Source organism: Orbicella franksi, chromosome 14, assembly GCF_964199315.1.
Source record: "Orbicella franksi chromosome 14, jaOrbFran1.1, whole genome shotgun sequence".
NCBI classification, from domain to species: domain Eukaryota; kingdom Metazoa; phylum Cnidaria; class Anthozoa; order Scleractinia; family Merulinidae; genus Orbicella; species Orbicella franksi.
The window spans coordinates 12,499,221-12,511,780 of NC_138158.1; the positions used below are offsets into that span (position 1 = coordinate 12,499,221).

The following is a 12,560-nucleotide window of genomic DNA, read 5'->3' on the forward strand; positions in this document are numbered from 1 at the left end:
ACACAAAACAAAGCAGCAAAAAAACATTTGTCAGTAGAAGAAAAAGTTATTTTTCGGTTAACTTTTAATCCTGGGTTAGCGTTAACCGGCCTCTGAACAATCCAACCTGACATGAGCCCGCGATCCAATCAAAACTAGCAAAAAACAGGTGACATCGATGAGCTGTAAACTTGAGCCCGCGATATGGTCACGTGATACTGGTCAGCGGATACCTTGTTTTCACAGGTGTTAATTGATCATAACACGGATGTCCACTATCAAAGAAGTACACGGTAAACCAAGGCTGCATTTCTCTGTCGACCTATTATTTGGAGTATGGCCGCCATGTTGCGCGACTCCGTCGCCGCCGTTGTGCGTACGCGCCCTCGAGCAATACCGCTAGCCATGATAACCATGAGAAAATCAACTTATGGGTTTAATTTTTTTCCTATATGGGTATGGGGCTCTGCTTGGCGGCCCTTCGGTTCGCCGGAGCTCTGCTTTTAATACTTTTGACTTCCGGAAACTGATTTATGAGCTCAGTGTGATAAGCGCTGGCTCGCCACGCGAGATCTTGGGAGTTCGAATCCCAGTGGTGACTACTAATTATTTTTCCTTTTCTTTTTCATTGTATTTTTCTTTTTCTGTCAAGAAACCATTTACCAAAAGGTACCGTTTGTCTTTCCGTTTGTTGTGTTAAATAATCGTCTGGACCCTTTAATCATTCGTTTATATCGATTGCTTTCGAACTCACAATATCACGTAGGTTTGTGAAGGAAAAACCACGAAGACTTTCCCTGAATCGGATCGCTAAGGAAGAACCATAAGTATTTTCCTTACATTGAAAAAATCGTTATATCTTCTACCTCTCGAAAATAACTAACTTGACACACTGCAAGCGACTGTAAAACGGCCTTAGACAGCTGATGTTCGAAACCGAGGGAGGACTCCTATACGAAAAGGTTGGGGATGCTCGTCGTCTCGGGTACAAATCAAGGATTCTGGTCTCACTTAGGGTGTTGATGAGGAAACATCATCATTTTTACCTGTCAAAGTATCCTTTGAGGTGCACTCGAGGAAATAATAACTAGGAGTAACCAATAGTTAGGAAGTACGGGCGGCCATGTCTGTTGCGAGATGGAGGATACCCTGGGAGAAACGAGGGGTTTTTATTATTCTCGTTCTCGTTCTCGTTGTTATGGTTGTTATTGTTGTTATTGTTAATATTGTTATTGTTGTTATTCTTATTGTTGTTGTTGTTATTCTTGTCGTTGTTATTCTTGTTATTGTTGTTGTTGTTATTGTTATTGTTATTATTTTTAAACGATGACGTTTGTGTGACGTCATCGCTTTGTGCTGGGGTGCTTGCATTCCTTTGGATAGTGATTTCGCATAGTTTTGTCGCGCTTATGACGCGAACGATTCATCCCTCTGTGGAAGGGAAATACGCTTCGGGAGGTAGTAAATAAGCACTGTGTGAGCACTGTATGAACACTGAGATATCTGAACTAAACTTATGTGTGTGGGACACGCGATAGGTCAAGGGTCTACATTTTAAATTTACATATTGGTGAGCGTTGTTTAGGGTTGAACTAAACGTATCTGTGGGCTGAAATAGTGGTGAAATTGAACTAGAATTGAAGAAGAGCATTGAAGTGAAAGCAGTTGAGATAGCAGAAAGCAATGGAGAATAGTTTTGCGAAAAGGTGAGCTAGCTGAAGGTTTTGTCTTTATCAGAACTGGTCAATGTAGCTTAGATTTTGGTCTCTTTAATGCAATACAGAGAGGCAGTTGGGTTACATAACATTTACATGAAAGCCAAATAATACTCAAGTCGTGTAAGAGGGAAGTTCTGGTTTATGCCATTGTTTACATTTTACTTGGAGGCAATGGAATGTATCTTTCAACTTTAAAAAAGTAATTCGCTGAAGACCTAATCCTTTTGCAGTAATGAAAACAGCTTATAACTGTCACGCATGATAAGAGCACAAATTAGGTTTGGTTTGTGAAAAACAACTCGAGGCTAGAGGAGGTGATTTAACCACAGAATTTTCAGTTGAAAAACATTTACAATGTAAAACAGGTTATTTTTGTAATAAAACAGAAGGTTTACAGTAGTGATAATGAATTCAAGTTACAATTCATTTGCAGGTTTTAGTTTTTTGTAAAGTTTTGCAAATGTGGTAGTTTAAATTTTCTCTGAACGGAAGAGTGGTTGTGATTAAACTATAGATAATGGTTTTGTCAGTGGTAAATCAATAGGAAGGTTCATTAAAAACAGGTGTAAGGTTGAAACAACAACCGGTGAGGTAATTAGCGTAGCCAAATGTCTGTTTGAGATAAGGTGTTGATTTCAGAGAGAAACAATGAAATTACTGTTTGTTGTTTTGAAGTTTCCGTATGTTGTTGATGTTCTTTAAACAACACGTTTCACTTTATCCGGAGAGATGCAAGTTTATTCATTTCTTTGCAACTTTTAGGATCAGCAGAAAGAGTTTATTGCGCCATCTTCCGTTTCGGGGAACTAGGAACTTATCCTTTGCGGCTGTCCTTTGCAGTTTGTAGGATCCGCTGAGTGTCTAATTTCAGCGTTTAAAAGGAGATTTTTATTGTGGATTGTGCTTTATGCAATATCGGATAAATTTGCGCTCACTGGCAAACTGATAATACGAACACATCGTCTATACATACAACTTTGGATGTACAAGCAAGCGCACACACGATAGCTCAAGGGTCAACATTAAATTTACGTATAGGTGAGCGCTGTTTAGCCTGGACTTTTTGCTGTCTTGAGATGAATTCAATTGAATGAGCACTGTCAGACCAGTGTATGAGCACTGAAATATATGAACTAAACTTATCTGTGAACTGAAATAAACTGTATTGGTGTAAGTCTGGATCCGCCAATAGATTTCTCTTGGGGACATCTATCACAATATTTTACATTGTTTTATTTCACGTCTCACTGCCGGTCATTTCGAAAAGTAAACAAAAGGGAGAAAGGTGAATTGCATTATTCAGTTCAAAGAGGAACAATTGAACAAAGAGAACAAGTAAGCTTACGATGCGACCCATCACTTAGACTCTCAAAACCAAACTTTGCAAAGCTACTTACAATACAGTTACTTCCCACACAGGTTGTACCTTACTTTTACTTTTAATTAAGTTTGACCATCAGCCTGCATGTTTATGTTCGAATTTCTTGGAACAATTTTAGAAATAGCACGTACACCTCATCGTTTCTGCATGGATTGCATGCCGTTTATTGTTAGGGCTACTGTCAACAGAGGGAACCAGGGGCCCGTTTCTCGAAAGCCCCGGAATCTTTTCGGGCCCAAATAGCCATTTTTAGTTAATTGGCATTTAAAGACAGAGAGGTGTATACGCCTTAAAGCTCTGTAGTCAAAAGGTTTCAGATTTTGCTACGGCTTTTCGGGACCTTCGAGAATCTTGGCAAAGGATTAACTTCAGGATTTCGACCATTTTAAAGGCTTTTACTCGAGCAGGAATCCCTGCAAGGACTGGAGGACGACGAAGAACTTGTTCCGCTTCGCCCATATTAATCCAAGAAGACGAGGAAGATGGGTTTCAAATACAAAGCAGTGCCAACAGTTCGCTGCCGCGAACTAGAGTACTAGAGTAGAGTGCACAATGGGGGGAGTTCTCGTTTGCCTTTTTGTATGAATATTTGCATAGCATTTATTCATCCCTAGGGCATTTATTACCAATTCACATTGACTTTGAATAGTGGCTAGTGATCAAACCTATTCCGTTTTAAGTGATATCTTTTAGGAGTCCAATGAAGTTCAAGCAACGTCCACGTTAGTCTCGCTTAGGAGTTAAATTCATATTTTCCAAGGAGCATCCCTTACCTTTTCGTATGGGATTCCCTCCCCACGGGGTTTCCAAATGTCTAGCGGGAAGTGAAGAAGTGAAATCGTTCCACCACTAGAACTTGGAAAATAATATTTTCCAAGTTTACTTAAGTTACCTCCGAATTAAAAGATCCAAGAGACTAATCCAATCATTTCCCTTCGATTCGGTACGTGACGTTTTTACATGTGTCACATGTGCCAACCGTCGAAAAGTTTAAGCTCCATTTGGCTGCCGAATTTCTGTTTGAAGGAAAGTCTTCTACATTTTTGAGACGGCAGAAATAATGAAGCATTATTCATCGGGAAAATTCGAATTTGAACCCCGATAAAGCGGGTAGTTTTTAGCGACTACTCGAGGTTTTGAACCCCCAAAGTTTTTTTTCTTTTTTTTTTTTTTTTCAACTAATGCAATTTTATTTACAGGACGAACACTTGCAGTACTAACATACTTACATTTACACTTAAACTGTACTTGCTACTTACACTACTTATACGCACACTATTTATACATGCATTGGTTACAGTACATATATGACAATACAATCACACTAATCAAATTACGGTTCGCTTAATTACAATGCTCTTTTTATTATAGATTAGTTACATAAACATATAAGTTACGCAAACGCTACATTTTATTTTTCTACAGTGCTCTTAATTATGCTAGACTGCTTCCTTACTTTTGAACTACTACTAACGGAAAAATGCTAAAAATTTCTTACAACAGCGCTGATTGAACTTACGGACTTACTTAACACTAATAGAAAAAAAGGACGAGAAACAAACGAACAAACAAAAAGGGAGAAGGTCAAAAAATAAAGGTGAGGTGGGGAGCCCTGCGGGTTTTCTTTCCCTGTTCTTTTAATACAGGAAAAGGTAACGTTATAGATGTTTTTGGACCAAAACTTCTTCTTTTATGGGCCTTTATGACCAGATTAGAATTATTTGAGACAAGTTATTTTTGAACAAAGCAAGACCATTTCTTGAGCGAGGAACTGTATTCGTTGACTGAGATTGCGATATATTTTTTATGCTCTAATTTTTCCTGCTCAAGGGTGGTGAAATCCACAAATAGGTATCTCCTACTATTAAGGGAACAAATGTAACGAAAGTATTTGCCAATAAGAATACGGTGGGTTAGGATTAAACAAAATGAATTTAAAACACCATACATTATTTCATATTTGGAGAGGATGGTTTTTTTCTTGCGAAGAGACGAATAGCAGTAAATTCTGACCAAAAACACACTTCTAGCGGACAATTAACAAAGAGGTGTTCGCTGGTTTGTTTAATGTTAGAACAAAATGTAAGGCTTTTGTTGATGTAACCATCTGAAAATCTGTCTTTTCGAGGTTTTGTTTAACCCTCTGACATTTAGAGTCACAATGTTAAAGGTCATTTAAATAAATTCGAAAAAAATTTACTTGGAGAATCAGAAGTTTACCGTTTGTGGGTTTGACCGCTGAAGCAAAGGTAAAAGGTCTTGTATAAGCGTTTAAAAGTATAATATAATAATCGTAGCTGCAAGGGCCAGAAACGTAGATAGCATTTGAAGTATAATTAAGGTTTTAGCTGGTAGTATAAATGTTATGACTTTACGGAACATACAGACATAACTTGACAAATAAAGACAAAATTACCAATAAATGATAATTAGAAACTATACTTGCTACGTATCACGAACAAAGCTTTCCAACGCGAGACATTAGAGGGAAACCAGTTCGTGTTCACTTATTAGCAGAAAATCAAAAACTTCATTCGGTGGGAAGCAAAATTTTGGCGTACAATGTAAATTTTTTTGTGTGGTCACCACGCTGCCTTGTATAATAAGACGCTTTACATAAAGAGTTGATTTCTGATTATTGGCCTCGGAGCGTTCGAGGTCTTATCTGCTCGTTTTGTCGGCATAAGGTGAACTCGTTCGAAGGAAATCTCTTCGACCACTTCTTTTGGCATTTTCAGGTTGTTAACTTTTAAAGAACGCAAGACGTCTTCCTATCTTCTTTCATTATTGGTTTCCTAACGGGCTTCAGGGAGGCGCAAGAATTTCACATTGTTTCTTCTAGATCTAGCTTCTAGCCTAACATTCCGCAAAAGCTGCTGGTTGTGGGACTTTTGTAACTCTTGTATGGTACTCTCGGTAGCTTCAACACGTTGGCTCACAGAGTTTATTTCGTCGCGAAGCACTTCCAACTCGTTGTAGTGACTGGAAAAGCTTTCTTTTAGCTCCGATAAATCGTTTGGAAGGTCCGCGACATCTTTCTGGATAGCGGGAATAAGCGATAATATTAGGTCAAGCTTTTCTGACAGCTCATTAAGTTGCAATGAAGTGTTTTGGCACCAGGGACAATGGCTGACAGATACGACATCTCCGCCTTCTTAGTCGTTTTCTACACAGCCAGTACTCCCTTTCTGTGTTTTACAACAACGTTCACGTTATTCGTTATGTTCTTCGCCCTCCATTCAAAGAGATAGGTTCAGAACTCGTTTGCTTTCCGAGAAAGGCGCACTTACATGATCGCAAAGCAGAGCGACATCCTTCCTCGCACGTGGTTACGAAAAAACTCAAAAGTCTCGTGTTATTTCTAACCTAAAAAGTCGTTAAATAGAAAGCAATCAAACTTTTCAACTGCAAGTTTCGCCTCCAGTCCTTTTTAGGAAAAAGTAAAAATGGCTCTTTTCCAAATTGTATTTAAAAATCTGCAACTTGGCACAAGAAATCCTTCATTCATGAGGAGTAATGTAGTTTTAACGTCTTCTGAAATATTCCGCTTTTATTTTTAATTATCTTTTACTAATTAAAACTATACGAAAATTCCCGAACGTGATTGGCTATCAGCAGCGCGATTTTTGAGCATTAATTGGACAGTTTATACGCGTCATGCTTGTAATTGGACAGTAGGCGTCATTTTGCGCGCGCTGTAGCGGTGCACTTTGTTGAATAAACCTGTTTTTTCAACATTCATAAAGACGTTTAATCGTTCAGCGCTCAATCGATGGTTTGTTTGTTTCTCGAATTTTGTCCTAGTTTTGGTTAATTGATAACAGGACATCGTGTCCTCCAATTCAGTCTGTAGTCATACTCGTGATTAACAAATCGGACTCCCGCTTCGCGGTCGTCCGGTTTTGTTAATGACTTGTATTATTACAGACGGAGTTGAACTCCATTCAGTCCTTTTACCATTATGAATCATGTTAGCAGTAACGTCACATCCATAGCGTCACACATAGTGTATCTTCATGAAAATATTTAGTAAGACGCAAGTTTCAGTTGCTGTACATTCCAGCAAAGAAGAGACATACCCCTTGACCTAGTCCCCAATTTTTTTCGCTCATACGAACAGTCCCCTTGATTGAGAGACAGTAGAAGTCTTGTGGCCATTTCTAAATGTTCTATAACATTACCCTTTGAAATATGTGAAGTGCTTTCCAGTTGTACAATGCTTGTCCTCACACTGGGATAAAAACACTTTTACTTGATTCGTGATGTCATCACACTAAGTTTGTGGAAAATATATTTCGTGGTAAGAGTTATTTTTCTCATAATGTGATAATCTCTTGGACTTCAAACTGACAAAACTATGTGATATGCACATTTTTCAGCTGCAAAGGATGCTGCGAAGGTCCATATTATAATTCTATTTTTAATTGTCATCATTACGTTAGCAACCTATTGCTTGAGTGGATATAAATTATCTCAAGGAATCCACATTACTGATATGGGGAGCCTCTAAGGGTAGTGTTAAAAGGATTGTTAGTATGCATAATTAGAACACAGTCCTAAGAAAATACGCCCGCTGATTGGTTAAAAATCTTGTTTTTATTAAATAATTAGATCATAAGCTTGAGATTTCTAACACGCATGGAAAGCGAGAGCAAATAATCTAATTTTTTTAGTTTAAATCTACTAGTCGTTAAAAACTATCTAAATCCTCTTCACAGACACTTCGAAAACGTTAAGAAGTGGCCGTCATTTTGTTAACAAGTGCACAATTCAACGCGACTCACTATTTCTCACAGAATAGATAGTGTGTAGCGTAGCCAATCAACGAACGGCATTCGTGATAGAGTGATAGTAAATTTATACTAAAACTGAATAGAAACACAGAACTAGCTCAAACTGTTGATGTAATAATAGCGGGAGCAAAGAGACTTTAAATTTTGATAATCAAAGTGAAAAGGTTGTGTTAGATTAGATTACAGCACAATTAGAGCATGAGCTCTAGATTTCTATCGCGTGAAAGTTGACGAGGGCGCATCTATCACGCATAGAAATGGAGAGCGAATAGTATAATTGTTTTAGTATGAATCTACTAGTCGTTCAAAATTTTATCTAAATCCTTTACCTAATCCTTTACTTAAATCAGAGTCACTTCGAAAACGCCAAGAAGCAGCCGTCATTTCTTTAACAAGGGCACACTGCTGCGCTACTCACTATCCATCACAGAATAGATGGTGAGTAGCGTAGCCAATCCGAGAACGGCGTGCGTGATAGAACGTTAGTACATTTATACTAAAACTCGATAGAAACACGGTACATGTTTTCTATTTCTTACATAATTAATTTTGTAATTGACAATAAATATCACAGATTGTCATTTTTCTTATTTTTCTCTAGACTGCATCAAGATGGTCCCAAGAATGGGCCCTTACAAACCAAGTCGTGGTGTTCCAGTAGCTGTTATGGGAGAAGCGTAAATTGAGTATAGCAATCGTCTTTGGAAGAACTTTGCATTTTTTGCAGTTGACTAACCATGGATTGTTTTAAAAAGGGCACTAAATATTTGAGTACACAAGAATTAAAATTTTGAACATGCGAGGTGTTTCCTGACCGAATTCAATATATAATTGTTTAGTTGACATCTTTTGGCGTTCTGCTTTAGATACATAATTATAGTTATATGTAACATTGGTTAAATGCAAACGATATTGAGGTTTGCGTGTTGACAGTTTTAATTTTATGGGTAACTTTCTTTTAAGAAAATTTAGGGATCTGCTTAATTTGTAATTATAACGGTGTGGAGGTATAGAGTCTTTTAATTCTCAGTTAACGATAGATTCTTTAAAACTTTATGATTTCAGTTCCGTAAGATATATTTGGCAAGATGTGTGGAAGAATGTACTATAAAAGTAAAGACAGGAAATAAAACTGGTCAAAAATGTATTGGTTTTAGTTTTGTTGTTACTGTTTGTGTGCCCGCCAATAAAACCAACTTAGTACTTATTCTCACCGTTTTCTCTCTCACGCTTACCTAATATTAAGCACCGACAGTCTCGTCCTGTCAATGAATGTTCTGAAGAGGAAAAAGGATTGTTTGGTTAGGGCAAACAAGACGAAACCTGTTGATTGGCAAAAGAGAGAACTTAATGGTAAGGAATACCATGAGCTCGATTTTCCACTACAAAACTTCGCCAAATCGACAAAATGGCATTATTCATTCTGTCACATCTCCTCTTATTATACGTGCAAGCTGAAACCACTGAGAATAGGGAAAAAACTTCTTTCGCCAGCCCTACTGATATCACGCATTTCTTGGTCTGGAAAGACCGACATCGTAAAACGGTAGTGCAACGTCATTGTTCTTCCAACTCCAAACGTGAAAGTGAAGACAAGTGTAAATGTTCTAAACGCCATGAATTCCTAACAAACCATATTTAAGGAAAACAGACGTTGTGGAGAGTGGAAACTCAATGCCAGTTTTAGGAAATCCTACCTTTTCAAGTCCATGAACTTCAAAAATATCTAAAGGCTTTGAAACTGAGGAACAATTGCGAGCCCACATAACGCCAAAGCAAGCAGTTCCCCTATCATTGTCCAAATTCTTGCTTGTGGGCCGCTATATGAATAAATACACGAAATACGCGGAAAACGAATGTAGAGTCGATTTCCGCTTCAAACCTTCAAATTGACTTAGAAACGCAGTTTTAGAAACCGCAATCTGTAAAGACTTTAAACTGCTCATTTGAGCGTAATTCCACAAAAAAAGTCGATATTCCCCTGACACCTCCAAATTACCTGAGACACACCGTATCAGGTAATCGAAGCTGTAACTAGATTAAATTTCACATTTGATGGAAAACGGACTTAAATTGAAGATTGTCACGTTATTTTACCCAATTCCCTCAGAAACACAGTTATAGATAATAAACTCTCTTATCAGTTGAAACTACATGTTTGCTCTAGTAATATAAAGAACAAAGTTACTGAATGCTGATTCGTCAATGAAAAGGGTATTTTTCTTAATTTTGCGTGTGAAGAGGGCAAAATTACTCCCTCACGATTAGTTCTCAGGGTGCTTAGCAACAGCTTATCCTATCGAGAAGTTGGTAAAAATTTTCATAACAATGGCGTCCCGTTTGGAGATAGTTGAGTAGGAATATATCAAAGAATTATAAGACACGTGCGAAAATGAAAACACCAAGAACAGCACGCAGTACTGCAAGAACGTTTTCAAAAAGTGGGCGAATGAAAGAAACTTCTAAACAAATTTACAGCATTACGAGACCGATGTCCTCGACCAAACACTCTCGCAGTTTCACGGTGAGTTACGGAAAGAGCCCGACTGCCTGAAAGTAATGCAGGCATCACTGTAGAGATATCGAGGCAACGCCAGGAATCTGTGAGAACAGGGGAAAAGAAATCGACGAAACCAATCTAGATGTTTCACAAAAGAAGAAGAGGAAGTCCTGTAGCAAAACGGCCAGCTTGAAACAGAAAGTACACGAGGTCTATTTAACAGCATGTGGTGGCTGCTCACACAGCTTTTTGGTCTACGAGTGCAACAAGAACACCACCAAACGAGAGTTAAAGATTTCACTTTACAAGGCGATGAAGAAGGAAACGAAGTTCTAAATTTAGCCGAAGGTCTAACTACCACGACGCAGGGACGACATAGCCTGAAAACCAGACTAGTCACCTAAAATGTTTGCCACAGGGAATAAGGAAAGGTGTCCCGTCATGTTGTTCAAACGATATCTGGGGAAGCGAAATTAAGAAAAGCGATCTGTTTTACCTCACTGTCATCGAGAAGCCGGTTTTTAAGCGTTTTGTACAAGAAAATCCCAATGGGAAAGAACACCATAAACACAACCATGAAAAACATGAAAAAGAACTCACCCCTGAACGACCTGTGTCACGAGAAGAATTAGACGAACAAACGTGCTAAACAAGCTGAAAAGTGCTGGTATCCCGAAGTGTGAAATAGAGAATATCACAGGCCACGTAGATCATAGACTCAGGAGACGAACAAGAACAGCAGATTATTTCACGAGCCATTGACAAGACTGGTCCTGTTCCTTTAAAAGACACTTTAACTTAACTTTATTCTGCAAATTTTACTGGATCTGCATTTTCATCTGGTGTGCTTACGGCCATGTTAACAATTTCAGTCACTGCTGCGTCACCTTGAACATCGCCGGGAATGATGCCGTTCAGAAGAGCAAGAGTGATATAAGGCGAGGATACAAGCGTATTCCAAGCGTATCTACATCGACGAATAAGATTCTAAGTGATCAAAAAACATCTTCAACGTTTAACTTTTTTTAGAAAAGTACTACCTTTATAATTTCAAAGTTGAAAATTTGTTACCAGGCCTGGTTGTCAATGGTCTGGTATCTTTGTGCAAAAATCATATTTTCTTCAGATCATTCGTGCGTTTGCGGTGATTCATTCTTTGTGAAAATTAAATGGCTTCCTATGACTGAGTACTAACGAGCGCATTCAGAAATTCAGTAATTCTTCCCTGTCTTTCATTAGCAAGTAATCTCAATTGCTCCCCCTAAAATTAAGGATTAATATCACTTCTCTTTTCAGAACTAGCTGAAATTGCCCTCTTCGCTGCGCGGTCGGGCAATTTCAGTAACTTCTGAAAACACGCGTGATATTAATGGTTCATTTTAGTGAACCCATGCGATTACCTAGAACAAAAAAAGACCTAAAATAATAATTTTCAACAAGTAACTCTGACACAGGTTTAGCTAGTTAAAGCTGTAAATACATAAAATCCCAAATTACAGGAAATCGGATTTGAAGTGTCGATTTTCGCTTCAAACTTCCACATTACCTGAGAAACGCAGCTTAAGCCAAAAGCACTCAAGACTTGGAACTGCACATTTGAGGGTAATTCCACGAGAAAAAACGATATTCCTCTGAAACCTCCAAATTTCCTCAGAAAGACTTGTTTTAGCTAATTGAAGCTGTATTGATAGATGGAAAACGGACTTACACCCGCTCTCAGTTGGTCCGTTCATAGGTGACGTCCTTGGACAGTCTCAGCATTCCATCTTTCGACATACTATGTCAACGCCTGAAATACCGGTTATTAGCGGAACAAATGACACGTATATGATAATTACTGGCCCCAAATGAATAAAGAAGATTGTGGATTTCTGATTTACGTAATAATTGAAACGATTTTCGTGCAGTCGATCGGCTTTCAACAGTGACTTTCCGCAAAATTGGGCCACTACCCCTCAGTTAATATTCAAAAGATGTAAACACTTAATGCAGTCGATTTATCTCTCACAGAATGTTTTCTTGATGTTCATAGCCTTAGTTTAATGTCAAATAAATCCATCTTTCATGACTAAATGTCCAGTTCGACCGTAAAGTGACCACTTGTGGTGACATTTTGCTGTAGGCTAAGTTACATAGCATGTCGAGAGATAGTGTCGATTTTCGCTTTAAACCTCCAAATTATCTCAGAA

The 12,560-nt window shown here is 38.2% G+C and overlaps 1 protein-coding gene across 6 annotated transcripts in view; it reads left to right on the top strand.

Annotated features, from left to right (window-relative positions):
* The window catches only part of LOC145467664 (dihydropyrimidine dehydrogenase [NADP(+)]-like), a 278,425-nt gene extending 267,414 nt beyond the window's left edge, over positions 1–11,011 (top strand). For all 6 annotated transcript variants that reach the window (XM_081451259.1, XM_081451260.1, XM_081451263.1 and 3 more), the window contains one exon: positions 8,473–11,011. In XM_081451259.1, the coding sequence (XP_081307385.1) occupies positions 8,473–8,552 (80 nt within the window). In that variant the 3' untranslated portion in view covers positions 8,553–11,011. The remainder of the gene's footprint in view (positions 1–8,472) is intronic.
* Positions 11,012–12,560: the final 1,549 nt, after the last annotated feature.